The following is a 23,112-nucleotide window of genomic DNA, read 5'->3' as shown; positions in this document are numbered from 1 at the left end:
CTGACAATGAGACAGAGCCAAAGAAAAGGCCAGTTGATTTCAGAGAGAAATGTACTGTAACTAGATATTTACAACTCCTGAAACTGGGTCATCCCTGACTTCTCTTCCACCTGCCATTTCTGAGGCTTAGGAAAACAACCGCACTGCACGCAACTCTTGAAATTCTTGTTGTGCTGGCAGGACTGTTATGAGTAACAGATTCACACAAGCCACATCAACGAATCCCTAAATCTCAGGTTTGGGATAGTGAAGTAGCTGAAAAATTAATTTGCTCTAACAGGACTGCAGTTGGTGTTGGCTTTGAGTGATATTCTCCAGGTCATATGGTACCACAGGACGTGACAGCAGCAAATAAATCTAATGGCGCAAGAGACTTGATTTCAATGACAATTAAAAAACAGCGGGTGGATAAAGGGCTTTAGCTGATTTGTTTTAAGAAGCAAATCCCTCTCATCAGACAAAATGGCTTGGCAAATTGTTTTGTTTTTTTTTTTTTATACGGGGCTCATAAGCTTGGAGCTTTCCCCCAGCAGCACAGGATGAATGCCGTTCCCTGCTGCACACCTCCCTGAAAGACATTATGCTACGGTTTTATTGCCCGCATGTAGCTTAAGGCATACCATTGAGCTAGATGTCCTCCATGAAGTACGCAACATGAGATGATTAATCAGAATGTATTTTAAATCTGTCTGCAAAACACAAGTATTACTATTAATGAAAGAGATTTGAGGGATGCAGTGTCATCCCTCTGTGGTGCTTAATATCATTTTCATCACCATCTGTCCTGTTATGATATGTCTGCACCATTGTTACACTGTCAATGTCAACAACAGAGCACTGGATATAAAGACTGGATATATGAGTCCTTAGGTAGCTTGGGTTCTGTGTTTTTCATGCAGAGAATTGTTTTTTTGTTTCTTTTTTTTTTTTTTATTGTGTAAGTTTGGCACTTGGAACTAAATTTCATAATTTCTGCAATTCTTTGTCATGCTCACCAATTGCATATTTTTCCTCTGATTCGGTGGAAATTTGTACTGAACATCCAAGAAACCCTAAAGATAATTTGCAACATGTATTCTTGCAAATAGTTGTTGTTCAATGTTTTACAGTACTCAATTTAACTTTTTTACCCAAACGAAGAATATTTTATTTTTCAATAATTTATATCTCCATTAGCTGCAAGAAACTGAAATTAATTAATTAATTTTAACATAAAAAACTGAGTGCCAAAGATCTTGCTAAATATACAGTGGCATGAAAAAGCTTAGCTTCAAGACATCACTTTGAGATCTAGTGACTTGTAGGTGGACTGTGTCATTTTTTTTCCCCCCTGATTTTATTGAATAAAGAATCATTTGATTAACACTAAAATGGATTCCTGGATTTGTGTTTTTTTTTTCATTGGGATGATTCTTGAGTCATAAAAATTCCATCCTGAGTAAGGTCTTGGGCAATCCCATGCTGTAGGTGTGACTCAAACTTTTATCATGTGGACAAGTCAAACAGTAACTCCCTGATGGGCGAGTTGGTGGTTGAACAAGGACTAACCTTGAACTCTGCCTCACTAACTGGCCGGGGTTCACACCTCTGACTTATGGAACATGACTTTAGGCCGTTCCTGAATAGTCATTGTGTTTCAGTGAATTTGGCTAATAACTAATCCATCAAGCATTGAGAAAACATGAACTTGTCTCACTGCTGCTGGCTCGAGCTGTTGCTGTTTGTCTCAGTGACTTGCTGATTTAAGAACTGCACAAACTGCATAATGATGAAAACAGCACCAAAACATAATGTATACAAAACTGTGCTTGATAGGTTATTATGTGGTTTGGATTCACCAAATGTTTAATTTTAAGGTTTGTACTGTCCCAACACCACTGCCACAGCATGAAAAAGCATTCCTTGCCTGGCAAAAACATGAGAAATGACAAAATACTACATGTGTTCTGATTCACTCTTGGTTCAATGGCCTTACCATATGCAATTAACATGATCAGTACATACCAACAAAGGTGTAGGGATTTTAAATGGCTAAAAATAGCAAAAATATAATGTCTATGAGGCAGTGAATGCTTCCTCATGCTATAATGACATTGTATATGGAAAGGTTTAAATAAACTATGTACAATGTTATCTAAAATTTGTTTTGTTGAAAGCATCACTGCATGGAAAAGACAACAGCCACCCAGGGGCACTTTGTATACTTACGGTGAGTATGTCTCCCTTTCTTCCTTACACTATTTGGATCATAGTACAGAAAGTGCAGTTTTTTACAAACCAAATCTCTTGGAGAACAATGCAGATTTTATTGGTACAACCTCACCTAGCAGCAGTACTTACACAAACACTATATACAAAAATGAAAAAAAAAGATAAAAGATTAAGTAGGTTATGTGGAACTGGGTGACAGATTGATTAAGCTCTGATATCCTGTTATGACACTAGATCATTTCTAATTTTTGTTATTGCAGAGGGGCTAAACGATATAATGTAAAATCTCCATCACAATGAACTGTCACATTTATCTCAATAACACTAAATGTAAAAATATTTACAATATGTCTGTACAGGATGTTTTAATTAATTACAGCATGACCTAGTTTAAGATTGTGGACTTCTGGACTAGACATTAGGCTGATTGGTTGGTTGAATGTCTGGTCAATCGTCCATATTTGGGTATTTTATTAAAAATTATCACGAAACATGATACTGTCAACATCATCCACTTCTATATTCTATTTTTTTGTAGGGAAAACTCTGTTAACTTTCACTATCGTGAAGAACTGTTGTTCTATACATGTAAGCTCTGTCTAAGTCAAACTCAATCACAGTATATCAGACTTCAAAACATCAGCATTTAATGTCTTCACATAAGCAGCTCAAAACAAAAAACTGGATAATATCACCTTGGATATCAGGAAAATGTCAGGAGCATTTTGACTGTGTTATTATGGTTTATGGAGAAAATGATTAATAGAAGAATCGAGAAAATATTCGACAGATTAATTGATTACAAAAATAATCATGAATTGATTGATTAAGTATAATTTTCTAAGCAAAAACACCAAAGAGTCACTGGTTTCAGGTGCTCAAATGTGAATATTTACTTGTTTTCCATGTATTTCATGAGAAAAAACTGATTCCAATATGAAAGCTTGGGTTCTGGGAATCTGTAAAGGGGAATCCTTAAGTATTTTCTGATGTTTTGGAGACCAAATGAATACTTAATAATCAATGGAGAAAATACTCTGTAGATAAATCTATAATGAACATTATCATTAGTTGCAGCCATTCTTGACTGTATCTGATACTCACTACTCCAGCAGGTTTTCTGTAGGTTCACCAAGTTAAATTTAAGACTTCTTTAGACATTTTTAATTCTGCATAGAATGCAATTTGATACCTGTTTATTGGTCATACCAGCCAAAGTACACTGAAAAAACAGGAAATAGCAGGTCTTTGAATTTACAAAAATGAAGTTATTATATGCATCACAATTAATTTATATTCCTTTTTTGATCATTGGTTTCCTCAAGAAGACTTCAGTTGATTTTGGAGACCAATGAATGAAATAGTTTCTCGCAACTGACTGAACTGAAAACTGAAAATGTAATTGAGTTTGGTCACCACAGAAATATATCCTTATATTCAAGTTTTGCACCAGTAATGCACCACTAAGCTGGATGCCAACTGCTAGAAGAAGACGAAGAAGAAGATGAAGACGACGAAGAAGAAAAGTCATCGTGAAAGATTTGAACCTGAGGCAAGTAGTCATATTTTCAGATTCGGCTTCAGAGAGCTGTTGATTACGTTATAAAGGATTGAGCAGACTGGAGGTTCAGTGGGGTTTCTATGGGTGCCAGCCCATGTGGGGGTGGAAGGGAATGAGTCATCTGATATGGCAGCTAAAAAGGCTCTGAAAAGTGACATAGATGTGCGAGTTCTCATTGGGATATACAGTTGCAATCAGAAATATTCAACCCCCTCACCTCAAAAGACATCATAGTGATGTGGATGAAAGATAATGACAATAAATGACAAAAAACCTCATTAAACAACAAAAAATATTTGACAACAGAAGTTGACTTAGCTTTGAAGTTCAAATGTAACTCTTTTACCACATGCATGTGCAGTATTATTCAACCCCCAGCTTGCATCCTTTAGCTTTTATAACTTCTAACAAACGTTTTCGGTAAGTGCTGAAAAGCTTCTTACACCTCTCAATCGGAATCTTTGCCCATTTTTCACATGCAAAAACTTCTAGCACAGTGATGTTTGATGGCTTCCACGCTGCAAATGCCTTCTTTAAATCCCACCAAAGATTTTCAATCGGATTTAAATCTGATGACTGAGAAGGCCACTCCAGGACATTCCAGGATCTTTTTCTCAACCAAGCTTTGGTTAACTTAGAGGTGTGCTTGGGATCATTGTCTTGCTGGAAAGTCCAATGATCACCAAGGTTTCATTTGTCAACAGAAGGCACGTTCCTCTTTAAAATGGCCTGGTATTTCCTGGGAATCCATGATGCCAAATACACGATCCAGATTGCCAGTTCCTGCTGCAGAAAACAGCCCCACATCATCGGTGACCCACCTCCATGCTTGACCGTGGGGATGGTATTCTTCTGGTCATAAGCCTGGCCTTTCGCACGCCAGACATACCGCTGGTCAATATGTCCAAACAGTTCCAGTTTGGTTTCATCAGTCCATAGAACTGTCTCCCAAAACTCTATGGTCTTATCCAAGTTCCTCCTGGCATATTCTACTCAACTTTTGATGTTCCTTGTGGTCAAGAGTGGAGTGTGTCAGCTGTAAGTCTTTCATCTGCTAGTGCTACTAGTGTGGCACCCAATGTCACTAGTAAGCCTTCTGACTGAAGTAGCTAGTCAAAAGTGCTAAAAAGGAGGGTAGAGTTTTTGTTCAGCTAGTAAAATATAATGCCAAACTAATGAGACCAAATGTCCAACTAGCTGTCCCAAAGGCCGAACTAGTGGGAGAATCAGAGTTCTGATATCAAGAATATGAAATAAATGCTCAAAGTACTTGTTGCATAGGGAACGAATGAAGTAACCCTCATATCAAGTGGTACAGTTCAGACACACTGACAACCTTTTCATTTTGTATGTTAAACAGCTACACAGGTCTCTGTAATGAGTAAAGCAAGTCAGCCGCCAGTTTGAGGATCCAAGTTTGACTGGCAGTATAGCAGCCACAAAAGAGTTCACGCGATTAAAACTTAATCTGAAAAACCTATTTGTTTGATTAATGTTCTACTGGAGTTACTTGTCCTTGTCTGTAAATTTACATTGATTCTAACTTTCACTTTACCCTGTCTAGATTTATACTGTAACTATGCCTACCCAATTTCATATTTATTTATTCTTTTCATGTTAGGGCTTGGTTAATAGGATTTAACTACCTTTATTTAACTACTTCTGTCTGTCTGAAGAGGGTTTGTAACCATTTATGTTTGCTGCTCTGATTTAACTTTCAAAAAAAGCTGCAATATTATGTATTTGCTGATTTAAGTCCTCTATGACAATAGCTTATACAAGGTTTACATATTTATTTGTGGTTGTTCCTCAGAGAAAACATTTATGCTGAGTTGATTTTTTTTTTGTTTTTTCGTTTGTACATCCACTTAAATACTGTTGTCAGCTCTGTAAAAATAGTGTACGCAGAGTTAACCTTGTGTCACTTTTTCCCATAATTGGTTTACTTCAGTGAAATAGTGTTATTCTTGTTTTGTATTTGCTCTTGGGAACACACTGTTTATGGTAAAAGTTCACAGTATTTTCATTTGCACTTTTAAATCTACTTTTACAACAGTTTACAGTGGGTGTATAAATGTCTTTGATGTTCCTAATCCACTCTGAAGATATACTTTAAGTAGGGCTGTCAATGGATATTCTAAATTCAATTTGTAACAAAATTTGTAGAAAATTAGTATTCAATTAAGAAAAAAAAAAAGCAGCACTACCGCAGCTGTCTGCCTCACGAGTTCTTGATTAGACCTGGGTTGCCGCAATGAATGCATTGCATGACGGACAGTGGTCATACAACGTCACTTTCATTGACTGAAAATAAAATGTAGGTCAAGCTAAAAGAGCGAAAAATTTCACAACAACTGTGTCTTAATGAAGGCAGAGAGTTCACAACCCAACGCTGCCGCAGAAAACACGATTAGCACTCCATGACATCTAAAAAGCCCCGTTTGAAAATATTTCGGATTTTGGTAACTACACGGTAAAATTGTGTAACCTCAAGATAAAGTTGTATACCACGTTACGTGTGGTTTGCATCATTATGTATTTGTGTTTGAATCCACAGCTGTTCATGCAAGGTTTACAGTGTCCAGTTTTTCGCATTTTAATTCTGCTGTGAAATCAGTTTATGGCAACCGCACTGAGTCCTCCATTTTGGGTAAAGTTTGTGTATGTTCTACAAAGTTTTAAGGCTCAATCTTAATGCTCAATCTTACTCTTTGCCTTTTTTTGCCAATGCAATGGAGCTGATGTCTACAATACATTTGGATACAGTTAACTCTATCCAAATGTACCAGGGACATTATGAAATTGCTTTAAAATTACATAATGTCTTTTAATAATATTAGCATTAAAAAATCAAGTGTGAGTTGTAGTTGAAAATCTGGTACCCTGGACATGATGAACATACTTCAACACTACAATAATAACTGACAAATATAAATCAACATGATTCGTTGAAACAGGTTACTGTGGATTTTTCAGCTAGTTTTTTTACTAAGATCACATACAAAAACATTTTTGAACCGACGTTACAGCCTATGGCAGTCGTTAAAAAAAATAATGAAGACGTTTATTAAGACTTTTTAATACCTTTGAACTACCTTTTGGAGGAAACTAAGATCAATACTTCAAGACCTGCAGATAGCCTCTATAGTACTGAGGTTCGATATCCAGCAATGTATTATCTTTTGCTGTGTGCTATTTAGAAATGCATACTCGGTTTCACTCTTGTGCCTTTCCTGGATCTTAGAAACCACTTTCATTCGTGTAGCATGGGGTAACTCACCGACTGTGGCAACGGTCTCCAGGTCATCCAGGCAGTATATCCGGTGATTTACAGACGCTTCCCCAACTGGACCGCTCCCGTTGCTTTTACTTTCTTTCAAGGAGTTGGACTCACTGTTGACTCCAACCCTTGCGTTGGAGGACGCCATGTCTTACTGTCGGAAATATCTGAGTTTATAAATATCCAGCGGGACGCATACACAGTTCGTATCGGACATTTCTGGATGGAAACAGCTATCAGTCCATCTTCCTTGTCCGGTCCTTGGCAGCACGGGTCGGATGGCAGTGACAAAAGCCTTGTGAGCAGAAAAAACCACTAACGTTTACGGTACCAAGTTCAGAGAAGTGACAGACAAGAGGACCTGAAGACACAGAATGGAGCAAGACAAAGAGGCTGGAGACAGGTGCTCTGGTATGTAGCGTTAGCAGCTAGCAATCCATAGGCAGCTAATGGAGAAAGCACCGCAGCATGGCGGTATGAAAGGAAGCTCCAAAATAAAGCTCTGTTAGTCCGGACTAAAAGAGAGTTTTAAAAGCTCACTGACTCCATGAATCCCGCAGCTTTTCGTTCTCAACTTTACGGACTTTCTCCATTATTTCCTCAGCCAAAACGACAGCCCTCACCCAGCAGCTCTTCTTCCTGTCCACATCTACTAGGAAGAGATACAGTATCACTGTCCAAAAAAATTTCAAAATAAAAAATTAACCAGCATGACTGAGTAAAACAAAATCCCCGAGAGAGTGCCATTGTTTCCTTTCAGGGTGAACGTTTTCTAAACGAAAATCAATTAATACTAAATATTATATAAGCAAGTGGAGCAACGATTAAAAAAAAACAAAAAACAAATACTGTTCTAATACGGTCAACTTCCTGTATTTCCTACTTGACTGCAGGTACCTTGACACATCTGGAGGACGGGGGCTGTATGTTGACAAAACGCGACCAATGAAAACCAATAATGTGTGAGGAAGGGTGTGGTATTGAAGACAGGTATGATGAACTCAACCACCCAGGGGCAAATAAATAAATAAATAAAATCTAGGAAAGCTACAGATAGTAAAACAGAACGATAACTTCAGTAGAAGTAAAGAAATTATAGAAAATATAAGCAAAATAAGAGTTAAAATTGGCGTTGCTTTCCACCACCGGAGACAGCTCTTGGCGAGTAAAGGAAGTTTGAAGTTTGATGTTGAACTTGCAACGTTTCCCCTAGACTGGTAACTAAACAGCTGTTAATGCTAACAGTGGCTATGTAGCAATACCAAAAACTTACATATAGGACCTTTAAGTGATAGATCAAAAATGCAAACTTAGTTGGCCTGGACAAACATTTCCTAAAAAGTAGGTGCCAACCATGAAACTGCCACATAATATGGTATGAATATGGATAGTCAATAGAACATGACTATGGTGGAAGTAGTATTCAGATCATTTATGTAAGTAAAAGTACTTATATCAGACAATAAAAATGCTCTGTTAAAAGTAAAAGTTTAGCCTTGAAAATGTTGCTTAAGTAAATGTATAATCAGGAAAACTAACTTAAACCTAAACTATCAAATGTAAAAGTACTCAGAGCTGAAAAAAGGCACTTGTGGGTGTTATACTCTCATACATTATATCATTAGATTATTACTACTCATTCATTAATGTCTAAGCAGCAACTTAAAGTTAAAGTTGGTTGAGATGGAGCTAAATCTCAACTATTTGGTATAACTAATTACTTTCATTATGGAATAATCTGCTGTTTATTTTCTCAATTTGTCAATAAATTGTTTGGTTTGTAAAATTGAGTGAGTGAGAAGTGCCATTACAGTTACCCAGAGCCCAAAGTGAAACATTGCACACTTCACACTGCTTGTTTGATAAATTCATAACATAATTGGTCACATTTGAAAATCTGGAACCACGAAATGTTTCCAATTTCCAATTTTACAAGAAAATGACTTTTAATAATAATTACTACAAGTGTTGCCAATTAACTTTCTGTCACTGGATTGGTTGATTAATCAACTAATTAACTAATGATTAGATTATAGATTATATTATAGATAGATTAATTTAGAACAAAGCATTATATTTTATAAGATCTTCATATGTTTTGTCTTATTGATTTCTGTTTGGGTGTGATAGAGTACTCTATCTATCTATCTATCTATCTATCTGTCATCCTAATTTTTGAAGGAACTAGTAACCAAATCAGTGTCAAATCAATGTAGTTAAAAGTAAAAAGTATAAAATTTCCCTCTGAAATGTAGTGGAGTAGGCATCGAAACTGGCCCGAAGCAAACCCACTATGACTTTTCATCTAGGCTAGAATATCCACTTGCATGAAAGAAGTATCTCAAGAAATATCAAAGTAAAGTGGGAAGGCTACCATAAAAGTTACCGATCACATTCAAGCGTCCAAGCACATGAATTCTTTCAAATTTGGATACTTCATGAGCTGTCATCTTGTGCCACACTCCGGACTGAATGCCAACATTGCATTTAAGATTTTTTTATAATCAGATTGATCAGAGATTGCAAAGAGATTTGCTTAGTGTATTAATGCGCCCAGAACAGAAAATTAAGCAGAGCTTCTCTTAACCATATCATCAGTAGCAAATAGATGGTGCTATTAAAGATACGGTGATTGTTTACAGTGTGCAAATGCACCTGCAACATTTCAAATTTGAAGCCATGTTGGCTAAACTTTGGCTCAATCACATTATGTGAGCAGGAGGGAAAGGTATGTTTGGCGGCGCAAACCAGAAGATAGATAATGATTTGTTCTGAATGGATTTGAAACACTTAGTGTGGGACTTAGTCTTGAATTTTTACTTGACTTTTGACTTACCTGTCTTGATGTGGGACTTGATGTCGTGGCTTGATAAAATTTTTCATTTCCAACAGCATTCCTTTTTCCTGGCTACATGGGGACAGCAGGATAAGCTTTAACCATAACAATGACGTAATCTCTTTATAAAGTTGTTAGCAAACAGTTGCTTATTTCCACATCCAGTAGTTACAGAGCAACATGATGATTCATTTGGAGTGGTGTTTGTGTCCACTTGATGAATCTAAGTCCAATACTTTTGGTCTCTACTACTCCTGAAGGAAAAATCTGGCTCTTTAGGTGCTAAATGCTCCACTATGTTCAGCAGCTCGTCTCTAACTGTGTCAGTCTGCTGTTTGCTGCTGAGCAGGTAGTGGACAGTGGCTTTTCAGAGCTTTTTTTCTGAAAACAGCTGCTGCTGCTGGAAATGCGGCTGATACGGCTTTGAGACTGAGCCAGATCAGTAAAGTTGTGGGACATAAAACCAAAACAATGAGTTAAAAGAAGCTCAAAAGCTGTGTTGAGCTTAGAGGAACTGCAGAGTTGGGTTTTTTATTGCCCGTGACACCTCTCACATTAAATACTGTAATTTCACCCACTGTTAATATAAAAATATTGATTTGGGCAGTTTTAAACATCGGCTTTCTCTTTGCTGATTTCAATTTAACGTTACTTTCCAAATATCCCAATGAGTATAAGTCTCCTTTAAGTGGCGTATGGCTGTGTAGGCTTTACTTGGACTGGAGGTTAAAGTTGTAAGGGGAAGAGGAAACTCAACACATGTGTGCAACTTTCACAGACTTAAAATATTCCTTACTGAGTCAGCTGCCCTCAGTGTTCAGTTCACTCCCTACAGTCAGACTTTGCAGAAGAGACCTGAAGTCCTTGCTGGATACTGTCACTACTTGAGAGTTATTAATTTCAATATGGCTTGAGGTATAGCAGCTCTGCTTGCTTTGAAGTCCTGTTTGACCTACAAATGTGTATTTTAAACTGACATAACTGTCCTTCAGTATGGTGTTTTCCCTTCTCTGGACTAAATAAATCAGGGCAATTCTCCATATCACAGCTATTTAAAAAGTACAGAATGTGTAACACAAGGATATTAATTTTAATAAAAAATAATTCAGATTTCCTGCTTTGCACATTCAGTTTTCACAGTTTTAAAGTTTTCTGACCACTTTAGCAATGCAAAGCAGAGTGGCTTCTGTTAGTTTTCATGCAGCCTGTTTTTTTTTTTTTCTTCAGACTGTTTGCAGCGTGGATGGAATAGAGATGCATTTGATTTAGCCAGAGATAGCCTAACATTTGCACTTGTGTCCTCAAGCTGTGAAACTATTTGAAACTCCACTATGATACTAATAGCTCCTCTGAAACTGTCTCTCAAACACAAAGAAAAGGAGAGATTTTAAGAGGATTTCATTCTGAAAGATAAGGATTTTTGGAGTTCTTCTGCTTCGCCTGATGTGGCTGAATGAGTTATGTTAATAAGTGAGACTTTAAGTATTTATATTAACAAAGAATTTGTTCAGAGATGTTAGTTAATGATCTGCTATCATAGACTGAGTTTATTAAAATGACATCAGTGATCAGGAGAAAAGAAGGAATTTCAGCACTAAATTCTGATATGACACTTTATCCATGAGAAAACCTCTTCAGATTTTTGAAGTTTTGAAATATCAAATACACTAGAAATGAAAGAGTGAAGATTATCGGCCCTTACCTTAACAGGTTGTTGTTTTTTTTTTTGTTATCTAGGTAAAATGTGTAGAATGTTAATGCATTAGACGAACATGTTTTGGATTTCTGTTCTTTACTGCACGCAGGTTCTGTACTTTGAATGGAGAATTCAGGTGACATTGTTATAGAGCGGCAAACTCCATGTACGAGGGAGATCGGGTGGACGGATAGGTCAACAAAAAATTGGATTTCAACAGAGGAGACCGCTGTTTGTTTCCCATTTCAAACTGATATTTAACATTGCTTCTTTCAACCACAATTGTTCTATAACCTTAACCATCTGTTTATTAGTGTAACCATATTGACAAAAGATCCTCTGAACTTAACAAAGTACTTATACTTACTTCTAATCAAGTTGTTTTTGTGCCTAAACCTAACCAAATTTTTACCATAGCATTGTCAAATCATTAAAAGGTTAGTTATTTGTTTTTCAACAGTGATATGTAAAAGTTTATCTGTGACATATCCTCTGCTGCTGTTGGGATGTTTATTCAGGAAACACTCCTATGGGTTGTATCAGAGGGTAGGGACAAACAGGTTGGAGGCCATGTTGATTTTTTTTCATTCTAGAGCCTTACTATTAACAGGGCTAAAATGCATAATTTGTTCCAGGGGTGTTGTTAGAGCAGAAGTTTTCTGGGACTGACACTTTAACACAAAACTTAAAAACCTGATTATTCTTAGGCAAGTTCTGCAGTTATACAGAGTGTCTTTATTTCTGTAATTTCTAAGTGGAATTATGGACATTTATTCATGGATAATATCCTGGGAAAGTATAAGTCTTTCATGACTGTGCATTCAGATTTGACTGAGTTATGACTCTGAGAAGGAGTGCAAGTTTGATGCAAATTGCGGCAGTCAGGTACTAAGTATTTTAAAGTACCTTAATTACCTCCACGAGTTGTCTGTCAGTGCCGCTGCTGCTTCGCCAGCTGTTGACCATATTGACAAGCAGCCAAACCTCATCCTTTTGTTTTTAGAACACCCACATGTACCTGTCCCTTTCACCTTCCCTTTCCCTTGGAGTATCTATACCTCATGTCTTTCCCTGTGCCACAACCCTCAGAAAATTCAAACTTTTCTTCCAATATACAGTATGTTTATAGACTACCAATTAGCTTTGCCAAACATATTTAGAAGAAACCATAATTGTAGGCTCAATTATGTTTATTGGCAAAGATTTTTGTAACCCAGGAAGTCTGACATTGTGTTGTTAAGTTTATGCTACTGAGACACTTGGTTAAGGTTAGAGATATATGAATATTAAACTTTGTGTTTGACTTTTTCAATTTAAATACAGAGAGCTCATTTGAAAGTGTATAATAATATTTACTTTTAGCAAAAGAGACAGACCGATGATTAGACCCCATTGATGGGAAACATCTTCTGCAGGCCTTCTTTACAGCAGACATTTTTGAATGTGACAGCAGGAAAAACACAGGTGTAAATCATTGAATGAATGATATTTGAAATCCATTTTGTGTCTTCAGTTTCAGGGTCACACTCTCACGGCTTTCTGACATACTTGAATAGAACAGAGTTGTCGTTAATGTTAGTAGTAACCCCTTTGCTTTTCCTACTTTGATGAGTCAAAATGTGAGCAAGAGAGACTGGAAGCGATGGAGAGGGATAGAGCAGGAAAAAATATATCAGAAATTCACTTATATGGTAGAGGCAAAACATGAGAGAAAAAAATAGCCCTTACTGAATTTTTGCCAAAGCCTCTTTAAACAAAACGACAGTCTTTACATAAGCTTTACCAAGTGCACTAAGCTGCTGAAACAGAACTATACAATCATTAATCATGCTTTCATTGCCAGGACCAGAAACAAATCAATTGCGGTGAATGTTTTGTGGATACATTAGGTATGAACATTTTGTGTGTTCTAACCTTTTTGAGTTCAAAAGAAGAAAGCGGCTCAATTGTCCAAATTTAAAGCTGAAATAGGCAAAGAGCAGGTTTCAAGCTTGAAAAAGCCAAGCAAAGTCACTTCAGCTAGTTTAATTCTGTTTAAAGAGGGAGTAAGTATCACACAAGTTTTATCATCACAATTTCAGCAGAAAAAAACTCTAGATTCAACTAAGTGTCCATTTAGTAAATGACATCTTATGGGGAGATAATCGATGTGCTGCTTTTTTCTCCAAAAAAGAAGTAAGAGTAATAGTTTCACGTGTATAACTTAACTATTAAGCGTATTTAAGGTTGTGTAAGACTGGTAAGGGGATTGGAAAAAATAGACTGACTTACAGGAAACATAGAGAAACTATTGTAGGCTACAGCCCTGCTTTACGAGACTCATTTGGGTGCTAGCATCATGGATCTAGCTAGCTTTTGAAAACCATGTAAATTGTGTATAATATGACTTCACTGCGAAGTGGCTGCCATGAGATGGGCTGAAGAATGTGGAGGTGACTAATGTTAACCAATAAGTTGTAATGACACAGTGCGTCAACTTGAACTCTGAGATATGAAGTCATTAAAACCTTGTCATGGTCATCTACTTCAATATGACTGTAAACATTGTCAAGATTGCATTGTTGCCTGGATACTGTTTGCAATGACACAGCTGTCCAGAAAAAGGACAAGACCAACGCCATTTATAAATGAACTGTAATCAAGCATATCAAAGACTACTTGTATATGATTATGAATATGCCTGCCTTTATTAAAAGCTTAGTGGAATTCCCCAATAATCTTAAATGTTCATTTTGATGAGTTTACGCTCAGATGTGGGTAGTATTTGTACATGTATTCTAAATACATATTGCAATTATTTTTCAGCATTTTGTAATTTATTTGTCAAATCCTACTTTAATTTGTATGAAGATACTTCAGAAAAACAGTAATTGTGTATTTTTAAAATACTTAATATGTTCACCACAGAAAGAACAGTCCTCTCTGGAGCTTTATACAAACACAAAGCTCCTTTTTGCTAGATTTAATATCAAAATCTGAATATCAAAGTGAAGTTGGTACACACGAACGAAATTTCTGTAGTACAACTTGAGTTATGAAAAAACATGATAGACCATGTGCACACATGCATTACTAATTGCACACTGAAAGTGCTGGTATTTGCCAACCCTTTATCGGATGTTAACGAAACCTGGTATGTATGTACAGGAGATAGCGCAGAATGTCTCAGCTGAGTTTAATCATTATTGCTCTTAAACAGCTTGAGTTATTGGCAAATTCTTGCTAAACCCTGCTCTTTGCAAAGGTTATTGATCAATGGCGGCCATGTTTTTGGACTGATCTTGTCCATTTGTAGGAAAATTGTGTAGCTCAGTCCAACAAAGCTGTATACCAAATTTGGTAAGATCGAAATCCAAAGAGTAGATGTCACTTTAATGTATTTCACATTATCCAAATTAACTAAAAATCCATCACAGATACCTTAATTGTCTAAGCACCACTGTCTGTGTGGTTGAAGATGCTATCAAAGTGATGACAGAAGATGTTGTAAACAATCTAATTTGTCAAAAACGTAACCTCTAAAAGACTATTTAGAAGCGATCGTAATCGCACAGCACATGACAGCTTCTCCTCAAAAGGGAGAATTAGAAAAAACAGATGGTGAGCGCAAGCTGGTTATTTCAGGTTCTGACCAAAGGACAAGGGAGTGCCAGCAAACTCGACGAGGCTGTGTGCAAGATTTGCTTGAAGAAGGTGATAGCCAGAGATGGAAATGCATCAAATTTACTTGTCCATCTCAGAATCAATCACCCGCTAACCGCTGCAAGGATGAACTTGTCGTCAAGTTCAAAGCACCCCAATGCTGATGCTGCTGAAACAGAACGATCCACTCAGCCCACCAATCCTACACAACCAACAATAATAGGTGCGTTCAGGAAAAGAACTAAATAAGTGATGCGGTGACCACGTACATTGCAAAGAAATGGTCTCTTTCCACATGGAGGAAAAAAGTCATTCATAGACATGATCAAAGCTCTAGACGCCCAGTACAAGCTGCCTGGACTTAAGTACTTTTCTAAAATAGTAATTTCAGACTTATACCATAAAGTTAGACAAGAAGTTCAAATGCTGTCGGGGGCAGACACTGACAACTGATATGTGGTCGTCAGTTGACATTATACCATACGTGTCGGATTTCGTTCAGAGAACAACACTGGACCGTGTCGTTCTGTGGAAATAATAATAATGATTATAATAATAATAATAACAGCAAAAAACTTTATTTGTATAGCACTTTTCTTACAAGAAATGAAGCTCAAAATGCTTTACAACAAAGAAATTACATTTGCTAAGTGCTTCACCTAAAAATAGACATAAAATGAACATAAAAAGATGTTAAAAACATTAATATAACATAAGATGGAAAATCCCAGTTGAAGTGCTATGCACCCATCTTGTGGTGGAAAAAATTGTATAGATTGGCGGCTCCCTCAAAGCCATAAAATATGATTTTTAATCAGCTTATAATACACTATACATGGGAAAATTTGAGGAAGGTTGAACGGTATCAAAAGTTGGACACTACCCAACCCTAGCTCAGTCCTGCAATGCTGTAGCCAAAATCCTGGTGTCAATACAGTCAAAATCCAAAATGTATATGTGACTTTACTGTTTTTCAATTCTTGGGAATATAGTGTGAGCGTAACCCTACAGCTAACAGTTCAATGTCTGAGCTGCAGAAACTTTCCATCCTGTCCGCCCCGAACTGTCTGAAGCCGTCGTTGGTTGCACCGGAATCCACAGTATCTTCCTGTAGCCATGTCTCCATGAAACACATCACACTACCCTCATGGAAGTCGCTCCGATTCCTCTATAGGGCAGCTAGCTCATCCATGCTCATTCTGTGCTAATGGAGCCAGATTTGAATGTGTGCACTGATATGCTTGAAGCAGGAGCAACAGTAGATTTAAATGTTAACACTGAGACCATTAAAGTCACAGTATGTTTTTGACCAAAAAGTATTTTTCTAACGTAAGTGATGTAATGCATGAGCGCAACTCCTCTCTGTGGGTGTTTTAGTGTGCTGCCACCACCATTATCTGTTTCATAAATGCTTCTCCCATCGGCTGAAGTCAGTCATACTGTAATATCATCATCCAACTGTGTAATTTGCCTTTGAAAACTGCGTTCCCCCCTGATCCCCACACACATTTCCCACCAAATTTCATGTCTAACCCCCATCTGTAGAAGTTTTCCTCCTGCTCTTAATGTTTTACCCGCAGTGTTATCAGGATGATGACGGGGGGCACTGACAAGTGAAGACAATGTTCGTGGGGATGTTGATTTAAACTGCTTGATACCATAATGGTCCATCTTTTCACAAATCTGCCCAGTGGTCATTATTCATATTGGTTAATGTATTCTCGTTGTCCGTGTCCTAACATGGCCTCTTCCTGTATTCAAGGAGGAATCAAAAAGAAGAAGGGGATATAAAACAGAATTTAAAAAATTATTGTTTTTTTACTACTGCATAATTTAAGCTTTAATCAGGATTTTAGGAGAGTATATCAGTAGAGGTTAGGATTAGATTCATAAATAGAGATGTTAATAACAAGTATAAGAAAATACAAAACCGTCTACCACCAACACGATTGAGATGACTCTGCTCCCCTAAAAAGAAGTACATTTGAAAATTGTTTTCGTTGTAATATTCCACGTGAAATGTCTGAAAACCACATGTGCTTCACATACAGTAAATATGTATATATGTCCATGAATTGTTCAAATGGTGTTTCATGTTGGATCTCCTGATGTGCCTAAATGACAGTTTGTCACATATGATTCGTATGCGATATTGTATGTGAAATGGTAAATGGACTGCCCCTTAAATAGCTCTTTTCTAGTCTTATCGACTTCTTAATGCGCTTTACACTACTGCCACATTCACTCTTTCACAGACACATTCATACAGCGCTTCTTCTATGCAAATAGCGCTTTCTATTCACACACATTCATACACAGATGATACATCGGGGGCAATTTGGGGTTCAGTATCTTGCCCAAGGACACTTCGATGTGTGGAGTGAACTAGCCAGGGATGAATCCACAGACCTTCCATTTAGTGGACAACCTGCTCTAACTCCTAACCACAAATGGTTATTGTCATGTGTGATTTCTTACATTTCACATGAGAAAAATCTGAAAATTATATGTGCTCAGTTAATCAGATGTGAAAATCTAAAATCCACTCAAAAGAAGTACTTTTTTTCACATGTAAAATAGTTTTTCACATGTAGTATATATTGCAAATGTGTTTCAAGTGTGATATTATTTGTTTAATTATTGCTTTCACATGTGGTTTCTTACATTTCACATGCCATTTCATCATGCTATTTTTTTCACGTGAAATGACCAAAAGCATTATTTTCCTATATGTAAATTTCACAAATATTAACAAATGGATTGTGAGTCCCATGTGATATTATATGAGCAATTGTTTTTACATTTTACTCCTTACAATGTGAAATATCTGTGAGAATGATATCACGTGACCATATGAAATGAATTTATCACATGAAATGTCCAAAAAGTACACCTGCTTATATGTACAGTTGTACATACAGTATGTACAAGAGTGTTTCCAATGTGACAGACATGTGAAATGTGGTTTCCATCCAATATTCCATGTGAAATTTTTATAATGTATCACATTTCACTTGATAACTTCACATTCTTTTGATTCATTACAATTTTCGTGAATGTCCATGACTGAGTGATGTCCATGACTGACTGAGTGATGAAGGTACCCCATTGGTCAGCTGAATGGCCTGTGACTGGGTTCTGAAGTTGCACCATTGGTCAGCCGGGTGAGTGTTGGAGTTTCCCCATTGGTCATTGCTTTTTCAAAATGAACTGGCACAAACAGTTTGTAATACATCATCAGGGGGGCGTTTACAGGCAGTGTTGCTAACTTAGCACCTTTGTTGCTAGATTTACCAACTTTCCAGACCCTTTTAGCAGCTTTTCTTCACAAAAGCACCTAGCGACAAATCTAGCGACTTTTTGGACAAACCTTTGCTACATTCCGAAGATGAGAGTCACCATTATTGCCCCGCGAGCACGAGTTCAGGCTTTTTCTCTGCAGGCACCCCTTTCTCTGGTCTCATTCAATTGACCGCATGGCAGCTGAAGAGATGGGAATGAGCTTGTAACGTTCTCTCTGTGTGATCATTTCATAACTACATATAGCCAAAATACCAGCGCAGCCATTGTCATTAACATGTGTTTGATGATTTTGTCAGTAGATGTTGGGGTTATAAAAATGGCTTGGAAATGACTGTATCCTAACATGTAGTCTTAAAGGGCCCCGTTTCAGTCACTATTTCCGTTGTCTGGCAACAGAAACAGAAAAAATATGTAAATGAGGACAGCTTTATTGTGAATTCAGCTGCTTTGAATGACTGTATATGTGAGCACAGAGAGTAGGAGAAAAGCAAACAGATAAAGGGGATTCCTGCAATATACTAGGTTTTGATCTAGTCTTGTTCAGTACAACATTGATTGTCTGTAACTGGAACTGACTTATGCGACATTTTATTTACATTATTAGTTATCTGTTTATTGTAGAGAATTTTAGTATTCATGATTAACAGAATAAAAAGGAATTAATAATTTGTGAAGTAGGAGAAATACTTGGAATGTTGGATGACTTAGGAGGAAGATAATAACATTTAAAGAAAGTTGATATTGCCAACAATCTTTTGCAACTGCAGCTCCAGGCAACAAATGTTGGCCTTTCTGTTATTTATATTTCACCATAATTCCACATAGAGTTTCATGTTTCGCTTAGTTATTACAAAAATAGTAATATGTACTTTTATAATACTGGAAATTACTTATCAGTAATGATTATATCACTAAATGCACCAGTCACCATGTACCCTATTTGGTTATAAAGCATTACGTAAACTCATGAGGATCCGTGGCAGTAAATGAGTGACCTTAATATGTTGTCTTCATACACTAAAAGGAGTCTATTAAATCATTAATTACATTCAGAAAAACATACGCTTGACTTGATTCTTTTTGCATTTCTTTTTTCATTTCTATAAAATAATTAAGAATTAATTAACATATGGAATCAAATAAATCAAACTAAAGCACTGCTCACCATCTTTGTCACTAACTGGAGCCACAAAATCCTACGTTTTGGAATTAAACCTGTTAGGAGATGAGCTGGTAAAAGCAAGAGGCTCCCAGTGACTTCAAGATTCAGCCCTAGAGGTTGCAACTTTGTTAGATTTGAAGTGTTTGAACAAGAATAAGAAAGGTGCTAGTACAAGCATACACATGCAGTCTTTGAGGGCACAAATGCTTTACAAGAATTATTAAATTGAGGGTCTTAATTGGTAATTCAAATGAACAAATATTTACCCCTTGGCTCTGCTGGGATCTGTACAGAGCAGAGCAGTTATGGACAGAGGACTTTGGCAGATTGCTGCACTACACCAAGTATGATACCTCGGAGAACAGAAGATAGTGTTTGCCTTCTTCCCTTTTTCTGTTTTCAGCTTGTTTGAGCGGGAAATGTGCCTATTGTCCCCATCACAATAACTACATCTGTGTACCTAAATTTATTACAAAGTGATGTTATCTAACATAATGATATCCCATACCCAGGAGCACTTTCCCAATTCAAGCACTAGTTGGGTTATTTTTTTGTAGAGGTAAAGTTGTTGAAAATAAGAATAAACATTTATTTATTTTTTTATATTTTTGTATGTTTGTCCTTACTTCTAAGCAAAACTCGTGGGATGCTATTAGAGTTTGATTATTTAATTACTACCATATTTGTATTTCTCTTTACGCTTAATCACATGTATGCTTTCATTAGATAATCATCTTTCAATCAATCTTTACTGAAAGGGCACAAAAGTAGTAATACAGAATCAAGCAGTGGAGTGCTAAATTATTGTTCAATGATTCCTCCGAATGTATGCAGACTTTAAGACAGAATTGTATGTGATTGTGCCACAGCAGCAGTGTATCTAAACAGATGCTGTACTGCAGAGACCTTGAGATATGTTACCAAATGAGGTTCAAATATGGGTATCTTACCCAGACTTTTGCCTGGGTTGTGTATGAAAAGCGGGGTAGGGACGCCTGGTCCACCTGGATTTGCTTTGTTGCAAAAGACACTGCTGTTAATCCGTCGGGCCTGTGTTGAGAGTGCTAAGAGGCTTTTATTTCAACTGTTTCTTCATGCATTATTGAGTGTTTGAATTGGATTATTGAAATGGATCCCTATATAGTTTTGTGTGTTTATGTATTTGGCTTGAGGTTGTAGGCCATACACTTGCTTGACTGTCAGTGATTTTCTCATTTATCTGTGACTAATGATAGGGTATATAGGATTAAGTGCACGGTGTACCACTGTTGCTTTAGTTATGTATCTGACAACTTGCTTCTTTGTCAGTTTTTATATGTTAGACATACTCAAGATCTAAGAAGTTGAGTTCCTTGTAAAACATTTGTATAGCTGATTTTTTTTTTATCTTTACAGAATCCTGCATTGTTCACATCTGTCACAGTGTGCTTCCAAGATCCCCTTGGCTCCTGTCTTTAGCCTTGTTCAATACCCTACTCCATGTTGTCCCTTCCAGATGGGCCATTCTTCATCCAACCACCAGATATCCCCAGACTTTATTTCCTGGTCCACTTGCTCACCTGTTCCACATCGCCAATCACCTGAGCTGCCCTCCCTAGTCACACACCTGAACCCAGTTCCCTCATCACCCAAGCCACTATTTAATTCTGCATTTTTCACCAGTTCTTTGTCAGATAATCTGCTTATTTTCATAATATAAGTGTACTGTCTAGACCTGCTTTATATGAAAAGTGCCCTGAGATAACCTCTGTTATGATTTGGTGCTATATAAATAAAATTGAATTTAACATAATTATGTTTCTGCTTATATCCCTTTGTGCTTTCCCTGTGTTCCTGCTACCTGTGTGCATTATCCTGTTGCTTGTTCCTGCCTGCTTGTCATCTCATCTGCCTGTAAGCTTGTTTTCACCATTAAAGCTATTTACTGAAGCTGCCTGCCTTTAAGTCTGCACCTGGGTCTTCCCTGTCTCTGCTGCTTCCATCAGCCTTGACAACATGCATGTTTTATAACTTGCAGTCCTCTTCTTCACTGTCTTTACTGGCAAATTGCTGTGCTTTTTTGCATGTTACCGTCAACAGTGTTTGAAGGCTAAATGAGGGAATGTGTATCGTGTCACCTGCATTTTTGCGTGCATGCGTGACACAGGTAAAACTGAACCTGTGTAAAAATATTGTTCCATAGCGTTGGTAAACACTCCACAAGATACCTTTAAGTTCCTGCAGGTAAAAGGGGTATTAGACAGCTTTGAAATACTAATTTAACTCCAAAGGGTCAGTGTCAAGTCTGTCAGTTTGTGTGAGAAAATGTCTTTAGCTTCAAAGACAGTATAAAAACAGGTCTCTAAAACAACTCAGGATTGACAGGATTCCCTTTGAGCGTCCTTTCAGCTGCCATTACCGTGAAAAAACACCCACTATAATAGCTTAACATAAAGCAATGTAAAGCAGTAAGGCAGATATTCAAATTAGACTCTAAAGGTCTTTTAGTGAGGGTAATTAAACCAGGATGGACATGTTTGCATGAGATTCAGATGTTGACTTTATAGCCTTTTATAAAATATCAAGAAATGAGCCATGGGTTATGATCCAGTATTAAAGGATGAATCTTTGGCAGCTGTCCACTGGAAGTTTCAGAAAACTCCCATTCATTGTGCATTTAACTGTGACCACAGGCAACTACTGTAAGAGAAAATCATCAGAATACTTTTATAAAGACCCTGCTATTTTTTATGTGTGGGTGTGTCAAACTGCTCAATAATAATTTCTATACACAATTAACCTTATTTAAATTGAAAAAATGTAGATTTGTGAAGGCCACATCCCCAATAACTTGCAATCAGGAGTATTTTAACTGCAAATGAGACAGAGCCAGCATGATTTCAGTGTTTTCAGCACCATCGAAAGTACACATGCATAATACTAACTGTTGCACTGAGTTGACTTGAATTGGACAGACTATGCTTGATCTCCAACAAACTGATATGATGTTTTCTAATTCTCACATCTCCACCAGCAAACACAGCAGGAAAGAGTTGTCAGGGCTGTGGAAAAAAAAGAGTAGTCCTGACAACGGAGGGAACCAGACTGACAGAGCCTGAGGCCATTCTCATTATCCATCTGTCTCAATTTGGCCAAAAAGCTAAATTTCTGTATCACTTTCCCCCATTTTACAAGACAAAGACACATAAGAGATGTAATATAATGGAGGCTAAATACCGCATTCACGAACTTGGAAAAAGTGAAATCATTCCTCTTTCAAAATTGGTCCCAGAAATAATAGGCAACATTTTAGCATTATGATAATAATAGATGACATTTCCTGCATTCTCAATCTGCCTGTGACTGTTCGGTGATTGCAAAATGAATTTTCTGTGGCACTGGGATATATGGGGTTATATATCCTTTGACGTGGGCATGGTCA

At 37.1% G+C, this 23,112-nt stretch overlaps 1 protein-coding gene and 1 long non-coding RNA gene across 2 annotated transcripts in view; one reads left to right on the top strand and one right to left on the bottom strand.

The window, feature by feature from the left end:
- The window catches only part of prkx (protein kinase X-linked), a 46,767-nt gene extending 39,051 nt beyond the window's left edge, over positions 1-7,716 (bottom strand). The window contains exon 1 of the mRNA XM_040123128.1: positions 7,053-7,716. Coding sequence (XP_039979062.1) covers positions 7,053-7,200 — 148 coding nt within the window. The 5' untranslated portion in view covers positions 7,201-7,716. The remainder of the gene's footprint in view (positions 1-7,052) is intronic.
- LOC120787459 lies at positions 7,368-21,164 on the top strand. Its single transcript, XR_005706934.1, has 3 exons — positions 7,368-7,463; positions 7,946-8,042; positions 21,087-21,164. It is a non-coding gene; the product is annotated as an uncharacterized LOC120787459 (long non-coding RNA).
- Positions 21,165-23,112: the final 1,948 nt, after the last annotated feature.

This window comes from Xiphias gladius, unplaced genomic scaffold (assembly GCF_016859285.1).
Source record: "Xiphias gladius isolate SHS-SW01 ecotype Sanya breed wild unplaced genomic scaffold, ASM1685928v1 HiC_scaffold_1476, whole genome shotgun sequence".
NCBI lineage: Eukaryota > Metazoa > Chordata > Actinopteri > Istiophoriformes > Xiphiidae > Xiphias > Xiphias gladius.
This window is presented reverse-complemented; position numbering and strand designations above follow the sequence as displayed.